We start from the raw sequence: 12,960 nt of genomic DNA, 5'->3' as shown, positions 1-12,960 counted from the left end.
TATTTTATGTTCTCATTTCGACAGTTTCTACTTTTTTTGTTTAGCAGCTGTTTCTGGCTTTCTCTTTTGGTGTCCTCCTTTATTTACACTATGCATTATTCGTATTCACAGCTTGTGCTTCTCTGCGACATATTCAGGCGAGACTTTTTTTCTTGCCCCTCACTAAACATTTGATTGATGTAATTCTCATATTCCCCATGGCTGGAGCGCATGCCAGACTCAAAAAACAGATATACACTCATGTCCAAAATTATTGTCGCATGTCTATAAATATGTTTTTGTACTACTATAATTTGATAACGAATTTGCCCGGTATTTCTTATAATGTTAGTATGTGTATAATTGGCAAAGACATGTATGTGGCAAATTTCATGTCAAAAGAGCGGTAAATAAGAACAATAAAACGAAAATAAAACTTTCTAGTCCATTTAGCAACATTTTCTTTTGCTCATTCTAATTTTCGTATTTATAATTGTTTTCGTATGAAATTTAGAGCTCCTCGTGGCTAAGCGGTTAGCGTACTCGCCTTCGGCGTGGGAGACCCGGGTTCGATTCCCGGCGGGAGCTCATCTGGTTCAGATTCCACGTTAATCATTAGATCCACGTCTCATATAGCCTCGTTGCTGATAGGGACGCTAAACTAAAGTCAACTCAACTCGTATGAAATCTACCACAAATATACATTTTCCGATTATATACGTAGTGTCAGTATTAAAAGTGCTCCGCAAAAGCATTATCAAATTATATTCTTACAAGGAGACAGTTATAGATATGCAACAATCATTTTGGACATGAGTGTACATTTACTTTCCTGACAGACAGTACACAAATTTGTTCCCCTTTCTACAAAAAGTGTTGAGAGTTTAATAAGGTTTCAGGATTCATATTTCATATACCGTAATTGCGGGCTACTTGGACCCTTAAGGGGCTACTTGGACCCATACCAAAAACTCGTTTATAGTCCCGTATGCAATGCAATAATGAGTGAGTTCAGAGTTAGATCCGTTAGATGGGATCATAATGCAGGCGTACACACATTGAAACTAGTTCTGTGGTAGGCTACGATTGAGCAGCATTGGTGAGAAAGGTCGTTGACGAAAAGAGTGTATTTATTGAGCGCCAAACTTTTATGTGTAGACACTATTTGCAAGGAAGTGGAACCAATGCTAAGTAAACACATAAGTAGTTAAATATAGGTTAATGAAACTGACATGGTAAACTTTCTCATATACAATAAGATGTGTGCGTAATTGCAATATACAGTATATGAAGTGTGTACATATGACCTGGAAAACATGGATATTTTGTCCCACATCTTTTGTTATCTTTATCCCACCCCATCCTTTGTTATCTTTATCAATGAAAAATAAAGGTCTGTTGTCACGTGTCACACAAGTAAGGACTTTTCATTGTTTCCTTAAGGATACCGGTACAAAATGGTACATCAATATAAAAGATTGCCTGCAGGTCGAAAACATGCTGATTTTTCGGGACCCGGACAAATCCGCCAAATACCAAATCTGCCAATTACCAAATCTGCCAATTACCAAATGCGCCAAACGCGAAAATGACCAAATGCGCCAATTGTGAAAATGGACAAATCAGACAATGGACAAATCTGCCAATTACCAAATCTGCCAACTACCAAATCTGCCAATTACCAAATCTGCCAATTACCAAATCTGCCAATTACCAAATCTGCCAATTACCAAATCTGCCAAACGCGAAAATGACCAAATGCGCCAATTGTGAAAAAGGACAAATCTGCCAATTGACAAATCCGCCAATTACCAAATCTGCCAATTACCAAATCTGCCAAACGCGAAAATGACCAAATGCGCCAATCGTGAAAATGGACAAATCAGCCAATTGACAAATCTGCCAATTACCAAATCTGCCAATGACCAAATCTGCCAATGACCAAATCCGCCAATTACCAAATCTGCCAATTACCAAATCTGCCAATTGACAAATCTGCCAAACGGAAAACACCGAACTATGTTTGTATTATCATCAAATTACTGGGTAGTCTAGTAAAAAGCATACAGAAAGAAAGTATTTATGAATATCAAGCAAGAAACTAAAAGTAATTAATAGAAAGCAATCAAATCAAATATTTGAGGATTTGAACGAGGTAACCATTTAAAATAACATTAACGTTTACTCAATATATGTAAAAAAAAAGAAAAAAAAGTGGGTTATTTTATGAAGACCGGAGAGACATGATGTAAAAGTTCAATAAATCGTACATGCTCTAACGCAATGAGATAATTTGTTTGTTTTTATATGTTAATTTTGATGAATTTATAACTGTTAAAAATGAATGTTCTTGTTATTTGCTAGAGTGATTGCCCCCTTTCTGCACTGAGGTTATATTTTTCGGGTGCCCGACCTCTTGGACATTACACTATACTTGCTACAGTTGGCAATACTTCTTAAAATGACGTAGTTGCGAGAAATTTTTAAAACGATCGTTGTTTGTTTTCGTACTTTTGACACTTGACTAACAGTTTTTGAGAGTCGTGATTACTACATATTCTCCTAATTTCACGACTTTTAGCAGTATTGCCAACATTAACATTCATTATCACATCTCCTAAACCATGTAAAATATCAAATTGCTATTACGTGTTGTTTGCCATGACTCCATTTTCGTGTTGTTTGCCACGGTATTGTTCTCTCTAGCTTATCTTATACCACAATCGTGAAGACTTATACAAAATCGACTTATAAGCTAAGGGTTGCCAGATGAGCATATTATAATGATCAAATCTATTATATTATAAACAGAATGCATACAATACGAATTGTCCCAAGCACGTTATTGGGTTACTACGCTATCAGCTGTTAACGCCACAGTTAAATTTATTCAAGGTGAGTTCAAGCACTCAATATAATAATTTGTTTGCTTAGAAACTCTCCAAGTGCATTTTCAAAATTGATATTGCCTACAATTTGTTTGTGTTCGAGTGTGTAGCCAACGTTAAATCTAGGCATATCATCAGGACTTACAATAAGGGGGTATAGGAATCCCGATAAATGGGGATCCAAACCTTCTAGAGGGGGCGCGATACGCGATATATATATATATATTTCATAACCTTTTTAGAGATCAAATTAAAATTAGATTTAAAAATCTGGATTTAGCGATCTTTTAAACACCTTTGGTGAAAGGAGAAAAATTAAGTCTATTGGTAATACAAAAATTTAGTGACTTATGTATAGTTACTGGGGTATTTTCAAGTCCACACAAAGAGCTCCCTAGTGGATGAGCGGTTAGCGTAGGGACCCAGGTTCGATTCTTGGCGGGAGCTTATTTGGTTCGGATTCCATGTTAAATTGTAGGTCCACGTCTCATATAGCCTCGATGATGAACGGGACGCTAAGACTGAAAATCAAATCTGTCCCACACAGATTATTAAAATACAAGGGTCGGCAATCCTTCCATAGCATTTCTGAAACAAGATGGAATGTACACGAATTGGAGTGGATTTGAGTTAAGCATCCCATTCAGCAGAAGACTATGAGCCTTGGGCCTACAACTTAACATAGTTTCCGATGCACATGAGTTTCCGCCGGTAATCGAACCCGGGTCTCCCATACCAAAGGCGCGTACGCTATCCACATAGCCACAAGGGAGCCCTGTGTACGATTTAAGACTTTAAAACCTATGGCACAAGAAACGGGTAGGTTACATTTCTCTAAGTTACAACCATTAATTCTTCCGGACGTTTGAAGATAAAATCTAGATCATATCAATGTAAGAAATTGAATCCCGCATTTGATACTGAACCACTCCGAGAAGAAAGCAGAGAAGAACAATTTAAAATATTGGCTTTTTGATGTAATCGTACACAAGATCGTATCTCAGGTGGATTCTCGGTGTACAGAAATGAGATATATTTACTTGACTTTTCAAGCAATTCTCAGAGTAAACACTTTGGATGACAGTGTCACAATTAAGAAATTAATTACAATCTATTCTGATGACTTCAGTTGTAATTTTACCAAAGAGAAACAAGTATATAAGTCAGTCTCTGTGCAGCTACTTTCTCGGATCTTCACAATAAAAATTATAAATTGATGTTATGTTTGTGTTTCCAGAACTTCAGAATTTCCTCGCGCGAAGTGGATTTTGTGGTGGACAAACACAGTGTGTCTGAGGTTTCTCGGGGTTATTCTTCCTCCCATTTTCTTCATTACACTATTTTTCATTCATTCTTATCATTACCATATCCTGTAGCTTACACGGCATAAGGGTAGGACGCATCGGCGCAAATCTGTCTTCAACATTGGTTGGGAGGAGTAAGACCGTTCTCATATATATATATAAGCGATGTTCAAAATATTTATGAAGTTGAAAAACAATGCTGTGAAGGATCAGAGGAGCAGAATTGTCTTCAGTGGCGTATTTAGGAGGCTATCGGGCTCAAGTCCCCCTCCCCCCCCCGAAATAAATTTGTTAGTTTTTCGCATTCCACGTACAACAATAATCCTTCTTACCATTTCTAAGAATGCAATTGACTTTCCATTTTCTTATGCTCTTTGTTCAGAAATAATACTGTATTTGTCAAATTTCATTCCATGTAAGAACTGAGTCCTTTCTTTCGTCCTTTCTACTTTTCTGTTTCTTTTTCTTGGCGTTACTTTCTTTCATTTCGCCTATCATACTTTATCGACCGTTGTCAGTTGTGATTCAAGTGGGCCGTCGTCAGTAGCAACAAAACTAAGAGGAGTTGATAAGAGAAACTGGTGTTCCACACCAACATGCGCGGATATCAACATGACAGGACTTTAGTTATTATAATAAAGGAAAAAATATATCGTTTAGTTATTTTTAAAAGAAGGGAATATTTGAATTAAAGAAAATCAAACCGGGGGAATAATTAGTCAAGGAAGTTAGGAAGGCCAAGAGGATGCTTCCTTTTTCTTGTATGAATAGAATAAAGGGTTAGATTCACTCATAAGTTTTTGTATCATATCATATATAGGATTTATCGGTCTGCAATTCTTGCCACTATAACTTCAATTTATGCATAAATTAAAATATATTTAATTCTCAAACTCAGATGGGCAATTGCACTCCCACTTCCTTCCTTGTGTTGGGCATAGCCCCTCGAAACAAAATACTAAGTACGCCTTATTCTAGAGAAGGGAGATGAAACTCATATTACGGTAGATGAATCTGATCAACTGTTGTGGAGTATATTATATATTAGGCGATGTAGGTGAAGTAGTTGTACATATCAGTATTACAAATCACTGCCGTGAACACATTCTTAAATCTGAATACACGCATATTTATAATTGGTATATTTCTAATTAGGCATCCACAAAGATCAACGTTAAAATTGTTTTATAATAATATAATAATATAAATGACTTCCCCAAAACTATGAAGAAAGAATATCAATTATGTATGACGCAACAATACTGTTTGAGCAAAATGATGATAATCCCAATAACACTACATGAATCGTTACAGAAATCTGACGCATGTCATATACTCTTTAGTTAACAGATGTAACCTTAAGATTATGGAGAAAAATATTCCAGCAATTGAATTTTTTTTCTTTGCTTACGAAGCATCCTCTCTCAAAAGTAAAATTGGTACACGGAAATACGTAGGAACAAACCATGGTTCGATCTAGCAGAGAAGAGAAAACAGGCAAAATTATTTTGGCTAAAAAATCCGAATGAAATAACTACACAAAATTTCGTCGATATCAGGCGGGAAACTTCCAAACAAAGAAACGCGATTTTTTGAAAGCTAAAATTTAAGAACTTGAAAATAATAGTAAAAATAAAAACATTCGAGACATGTATAAAGAGATAAACGGATTTAAGGAAGGCTATCAACCTCGTGCTTATATATTAAAGAAAGCTGACGGAACAGTTTTCACTGATACAGATAGCATTTTAAATAGATGAAAAGATTTCTTTGATGATTTGCTTAACGCCCAGTCAAAAACAAATGTGCGTGGAGAAAGGGAGATACTCACCGCAGAACCGTATATTCCAGAACCCAACCGAATAGAAGTAGAAATCGCTATAAAGAAATTAAAGAAACACAAATCTCCGGGTGTAAACGAAATTCCGGCTGAGTTAATTTTTGCTGGAGGCGAAAAATTGTGGAACAAGATACACAAACTCATTCTCCTTATCTACAACAAGGAAGAATTGGCACAAGAGTGGAAAGAATCAATCATTGTTTCAATCCACAAGAAAGGCGACAAAACTGACTGTAATAATTATCGAGGCATCTCTCTTCTGTCAACATTCTATAAAATCCTTTCGAACATTCTATTAGCAAGATTGATCCCATACGCAGATGAAATTATTGGAGATTATCAGTGTGGATTTAGAAGAAATCGATCAACTATCGAACAAATATTTACCATTCGCCAAATACTCGAAAAGAAGTGGGAATACAGTAGCCCGGTACATCAACTATTTATTGATTTTAGAAAGGCTTACGACTCGGTTAGGAGAGAAACATTGTACAACGTTCTTACAGAATTTGGAATGCCGGAAAAGCTAATTAGATCAATTAAAGCATGTTTAAATAAATCCCAAAATAAAGTCCGGGTAGGAAAATTTTTGGCCACGAGCTTTCACGTCGAGAATGGCCTGAAACAAGGAGATGTGTTGTCGCCATTATTATTCAACTTTGTCCTGGAATACGCTACAAGGAAAATCAAAGATAGCAACCAGGGCCTAGAGCTGAACGGTGTTCACCAGGTTATGCGTACGCTGATGATGTAAATTTAATGAATTTGGGACAGAATGGTAGGAGGACAAAACGGCACGGGACATAATGGCAGGAAATAAAGGCAGGAGGACAAAATGGCAGCGGACGAAATGGCAGGAGGACGAAATGGCAGCGGACGAAATGGCAGAAGGACAGAATGGCAGGTAGTTAATTTGGCAAAAATTATAACTCCTAGGGCTCGTATTTTTAGGTTTTACCTATAGTGTTTGTTAGTATGTAACGGTTCTCGATTTATTCATTTCTACCACAAATGTCCAAAGCATATAAATACAGCTAAATTGAACCAAGAGGGTAAATATCAGTTATGCATGTCTTAACTTTTTTTCTTAAATTTATTTCTTTTTAACCATCTTCCAATTGATATCTTGGTTTTATAATAATTCTAAGTACTACAACGTTTATGGCGAAAGAATTTTCCCGTGGACTCCCTCTGAATTTCTCTCACGGTCTAGCTATCATGTGACAAAGAATTAAATCTACTAACTGCTTTCACACACAATATAGTTTTGAAACTTGAGAGCCTAGTGGTATCTTTGTGTCTGTAGTATGTAATAATGCTGATACGTTATTCTCTTGAACATCTTAATGGTATTTGTCGTTTGATTTCAGAAGACTGATTTAGCCTGCAAGTACAAGTTGCCTGTAGTTAAAAGATATCAGATGTACGATCTTGTTTAATAAAACCTGCCCCTCCTCTCTATCTGAAAAGCCCTATATTGTTATTCATACATGAAATTCAAAGACAAAGGCAATCGTCTTTATCTAGTCATAATTTTATTTCAAGTTTAAGTATTAAAATGTGCTACGCATGGTTGCAAGAGGCTGTTTTATGTTTTTGTGTGTGTGTATGTGTGTTAATACTGAACTTAGATACCTAATATTGGAACTAATTTTCTTCATGAATTGATGTAAGAAGCGGCCGCGTGATTTTCGACCAATTATTTCATCAATGGTATCTATGAGCAATGAGATAACAACAGTGGAAGACAAACTTCGTTCTTCTCGAACTTGATATTTTGAAAAACTTATGAAAGTAGTTTCGTTATCCAAATACATATTCAATCAAAGCAGTTTCAGAAGTAGCATTAATCTTATAATAACGTAATGGCTGTAAGAGTTCCCCTGAAAATTCATTTTGTATGTTTTCTTTTTTTTCGTAATTCAGAGATTTTTTCCTGAATTTCACTGGAGTTATGAGGGACCTTAATTTATCAGGCATTCCACTTTAATCGCTCCCCTTTCACTCCCAATGCCATATTGGGTATATTTACAGCTTAGTGCAGCTTAAAGGAACCATGATCGTGCATATTTGATTTCTACTTGCTTTCTTATAGCGTTGCCCTCAAGACGAGATGAGAATTCAGGTTTTCTCGTCTTGTGTCGTAAATGTTTGTAATAGTCCTGTCTCGATTCAAAATTTTCTCGCCTCGTTTTGTAAATTTATGTACAAATTCTTAGATTCATGTAGAATTTATCAGAATTCTTCCAGGTTACGACGAGTCCACGAAAGATTGATATAACGACACTTAAATCATATTTATTAATTAAGTAAATTGTGTAATGACTTGCGTATCTTTAAACGTTGATAAATTATCTTTCTTGTCTTCATACTATTACCTTATCAAATTGCATATGACATATATACAATTAATCATATGACATATATACAAGTAATCATACCCTATATTTTGAAAATGGGAGATCCTATGTCTACCGAAAGTTCTAGTGTTCCTTGTGAGTACTCTACAATTTGTTTCCTTTGATGATTTTTGCCCCAAGCTTCCCTTGAATTTGTCCCTATGCATATTTATAGACTTAAAAATACTAGAGACAGTCACCAGAAAATAATGAGTACACATCCTACATATCCTCTCGTCAAAAACTTCGTAACGAGTCGAATCGACCAATTTTAATTCGTTTTCTTTGCCACAGAGAGCATCTGATCCTTTGTATATACAATACCGAGATTAGGTTATTCGCAAGTTAATATGGAGGATGTATGCAATTTTTTTTGCTTAAAATGTTTTGCAAATAACTTCAATAACTTTTGAAACTGTCTTCACTTGAGCATATACAGATCACAGTGAGAAATAAAGATAAAAGCTGCTTCCTTCTAGTAATACCCGAAAAGATCTTAAATAATATATATAAAAAAGAAAACGACTAAAACTAATTTCTTTCATTAAGACAGTGAAGGTATGAATAGAAAGCTTGCAATAGTAAGGTGTTTGTAGATGACTGTCAATTAGAATTGAACATTATTAGCAGTTCGAATTTTGGAACATAGTGAATAAATGAAAAAATTATGTTGAAATCTTCATTTATTAAGTAAGAAATAAAATAGTTTAAAAACCGACAATTCAAATTAACTTCCTGCCATTATGTCCCCTGCCATTTCGTCCGCCTGCCATTTTGTCCCCTGCCATTTCGTCCGCCTGCCATTTCGTCCTCTGTCATTTTGTCCTCCCATTATGTCCCCTGCCATTTTTTCCTCCTGCCATTCTGTCCGTTCCCCAAATTGAATAGATGATAGGAGAACAATAGAAAGAAATGCAGAGGTGTTATTAAACGCTTGCAGGGACAAGGGTTTAGAAGTAAATGCAGATAAAACTAAATACATGAAAGTGAGTCGGGACCGTAATACGGGAAATTATGAATGCGTTAAAATATTAAATATTACTTTTGATAGAGTGGATACTTAAAAATATCTAGGATCAATATTAACAGACGAAAATCCTATTCACGAAGAAATTAAATGTCGACTAAAAACAGGAAATTCGTGTTATTATTCAGTTCAAAATCTCTTGTCGCGAATTCTGTTGAGGAATGGTTGCTTATTCTGAGGGAAGAACATAGACGTAAAGTATCTGAGAACAAAATGCTCAGACGAATATTCGGACCCAAGAGGAATGGGAAATGGCGGAAACTTCATAACGAGGAACTACGTAAATTATACTGCTTATCAAACATGGTTAGGGTCATCAAGTCTAAGAGGCTTAGGTGGGCAGGACATATAGCCAGGATGGAAGAAAGTAGGAACGCTTTCAAAGTGTTAGCGGTAAGACAAATCGGAAAACGAGTATTAGGAAGACCTAGGCGCAGATGGGAAGACAATATTAAGATGGCTCTCGTAAAAATAGGAATACAAAGTAGAAACTGGATCCAGTTGGTTAAGTATAGAAGTCAGTGGAGAGCTTTTGTGAACGCAGCATTGAACCTCCGGGTTCCATAGGCTACAGAGGTAGTTAGCTTACGAAGCATGAGTAGATGCCTAGGCTGATACTACAAATAGATTAAATACGCATTTACTGATAAGATGGGTTCTACTGACATTGGATAGTCTATACTCTTCCCGTGCTAGGGCCTAGGGGAGAGGAGGAGATAAGATTTCATATCAGGTTACGTCACACACAGTTGCACGCCTTCATTTTCATTAAAAATGGAAAAGCCAAGAGAAACAAACTTCATTTCACTTTCCTTTGTGGCAATCGGACACAAATCATCACACTTATCTGCAAAAAAGCACTTTTCAAATCGGATTATTGGGAGAGTCTCTAGTTCCTATGTTGGGGGGGACATGTCTCCCCATGTCCCCGGAATTTGTGCCCGTGGCTACAGCTGAGACAACTTTCCAGCATGAGGCATATCCTCCTCTGGCATTTATTACAATTTGTGCCCAAGTAGCGGAAGTGGAATTAATACATATTGATGAGACTATTAAACGCACTACAGCACGAAGTTCAGTTTGAAATACTACAGAATACGATTCTTTTTTAAAAAATGGAAAAGCCAAGAGAAATCAATTTCATCTTACATTCCTTTCTGGAAGTCGGACACAAATCATCACACTTTCCCAAAAAGAACTTTTTGTCAGATTATTGGGGGGGACAGTCCCCCTCAGTTCCAAGATTGGAGGGGACATGTCCTCCTCGTCTCCCCTGGGATTTGCGCCAGTGGTAGGGCGTAATTGAAATTGAAAACAGAAAATTATACAACAGGAGATAATATTAAATCTCCGTTAGAAGAGAAAATGCAATTATATCAATTTATTAAGTTATTGTGATATTAATGATGTTCTGTGTTCATTTGTTTTGAGTTTAATGTCTCTTGTTTTGTTTAATGTCTCTTGTTTGATGTTTGTTTTGAGTCTCTTTCAACAGCGACTCTAATGAGACCTCTCTCGTCCCAAAGGCGAGAACATTTACCACTTGTTCCAGAGGATCAAAAACAGAGGTGCCTGGCAACCCTTCCTCTTACTCTAGATGTGTGTAAATTTTCACGATAATAAGATATGATAAGATCGGAATGCAAATACTTCGTGGCAAACAACTCGAAAATGAGTCGTGGAAAACAACACCGTTGCAAACAACACGACACCCAAATTGCTGTAAACGGCATTATGATCATTACATCTTTTGAAAATAATCTACGTAATTAGATGTGATACTTATCTCAGCTCTTTTTCGAAACAAAGCCCTTTGCAAGAAGTCAAGTTTTGAATTCCTTGTAGCTTTTTTCTTCTGTTTGATAGAAATACATCATATGCTGACCATAGTATTCGATACTAATTTGCTTTCGATGTGCGATGCACCATCCGTCTCACTTGCGTCCTTACTGTTGTAGAGGCCTCCAAAATTGGGAAGTTTCTGGATTTTTGTGATACTATAGCATCCTTAGTTTGAAACACTGAACAATAAAAGTGGTATTGTTTGTTTTCGATTTGTATGTAGACTTAACATTTGTAATAACTTAACGTAGTGCTATTTAAAAAAATACAACTTTGTGTTGAGTGTCGGGAACACTTTTCATCCGATAATATTAACCAATACGTGGCTAGGTGTCACCCTTCCTACAGTTTCTTCATGCAAGTGCAAGGTTTCGCTTCCCTCCCTCTTCTTGTTTTTCTGTTATCAAGGTTGGACATTATAAATGACGCACCCTCTCTCTCTCTCTCTCTCTCTCTCTCTCTCTCTATATATATATATATATATATATATATATATATATATATATATATATATTGTGCGAAATGGTGTCTAGTAGTAAACCGGAAGAAGACCCGCACGCTGAGAATTAGTCGATGATGTATGGAACCGCCCGGGTTAGCCACTTATGTCCTACCCGTACCTCCTACTGGTGCAGACTGGTAACTTCCTGTCTACGGTGAAACTTACAGGTTTCCGTAATGATAGGAAGGCGAACAGGGAGGGCTATCACCAACATGCCTGACCGGCACGGTGGTTTTTGCCAAATACCTCCAACTTCTTTAAACAATCATGATAGGACACAGTAAGCCAAGACCCTCATTCACTGGAAGCAGAAGTGTGTCTGGGCAAGGCAACGTTCAGAGTCACATGCAGGCAGAGGGTGCTAAGAATCCCCGGAGTTACGGACTAGGTTACCATTTAAAACTGACAATGGCTACATACAATTCAAGATCCCTGGCTTCAGAAACAAGATTCCAGGAGATGGAAGAAGAGCTACAGAAAATCAACTGGGAGATCGTCGGATTGAGCGAAGTAAGAAGGAAGGGAGAAGAATTAAGCGAATTGAAGAACGGACACTTATTCTACTACAGAGGATCAGAATGTGGCAAGATCGGCGGAGTGGGATTTCTTATCAACGAAAAATTGAAAAACAAGGTCCTTGAGGTAAATAGTGTATCTAGTCGAGTAGCAAGGCTTGTAGTCAAACTCTCCCAGAGATATACACTACAAGTGATTCAAGTGTATGCGCCTACCACAAGCCATTCAGAAGAGGAAGTGTATATCCAATGGTACTTGTAGAAACCAGAACTTGAATAAAATGGAAATCTGTCTATAATTGAAACTCCTTAGAGTTCTTATCGCTGTTATTCCTTAGAGTAAAATTCGTAGCCATTGCCTTCCGTTTTATACAAGTTTCACTATATATATATATATATATATATATATACTAGCTAAAATGCTAGTCATTCGCACAGGATGACGAAGATTATGAAAATATTTGAATCCCCCAACTCCCCATACAATGCTCATTTCAACGTTTGATTACCCGGTTTATCTCGACTGAATCTATTCTTTGTTCATGTTATACTCACCGTGACTTTTTATTTTTAACTTCTCCTCACTAATATCAGTCACTTTCGATTATTTGCATATGTCATCCCTCTGTGGCTCTCTTGGGTATGATAGGTGTATCTCACCCCT

General features: G+C 36.7%; 1 protein-coding gene across 1 annotated transcript; it reads left to right on the top strand.

Moving 5' to 3' along the window:
- The first annotated feature begins 12,048 nt into the window (after nucleotides 1–12,048).
- Nucleotides 12,049–12,558, top strand: LOC145687370 (protein CFDP2-like). The gene has a single exon (XM_081760826.1). It carries the CDS (start codon nucleotides 12,049–12,051, stop codon nucleotides 12,556–12,558), a length of 510 nt encoding a protein of 169 aa, XP_081616952.1.
- The last annotated feature ends 402 nt before the right edge of the window (nucleotides 12,559–12,960 follow it).

This window comes from Thermobia domestica, chromosome 6, assembly GCF_964235325.1.
Source record: "Thermobia domestica chromosome 6, izTheDome1.hap1.1, whole genome shotgun sequence".
In the NCBI taxonomy this organism is placed as follows: Eukaryota; Metazoa; Arthropoda; class Insecta; order Zygentoma; family Lepismatidae; genus Thermobia; species Thermobia domestica.
This window is presented reverse-complemented; position numbering and strand designations above follow the sequence as displayed.

What these genes read in the sequence shown, in the direction of transcription:
- LOC145687370 (XM_081760826.1), top strand. Translation starts at nt 12,049, where the DNA reads ATGATAGGACACAGTAAGCCAAGACCCTCATTCACTGGAAGCAGAAGT.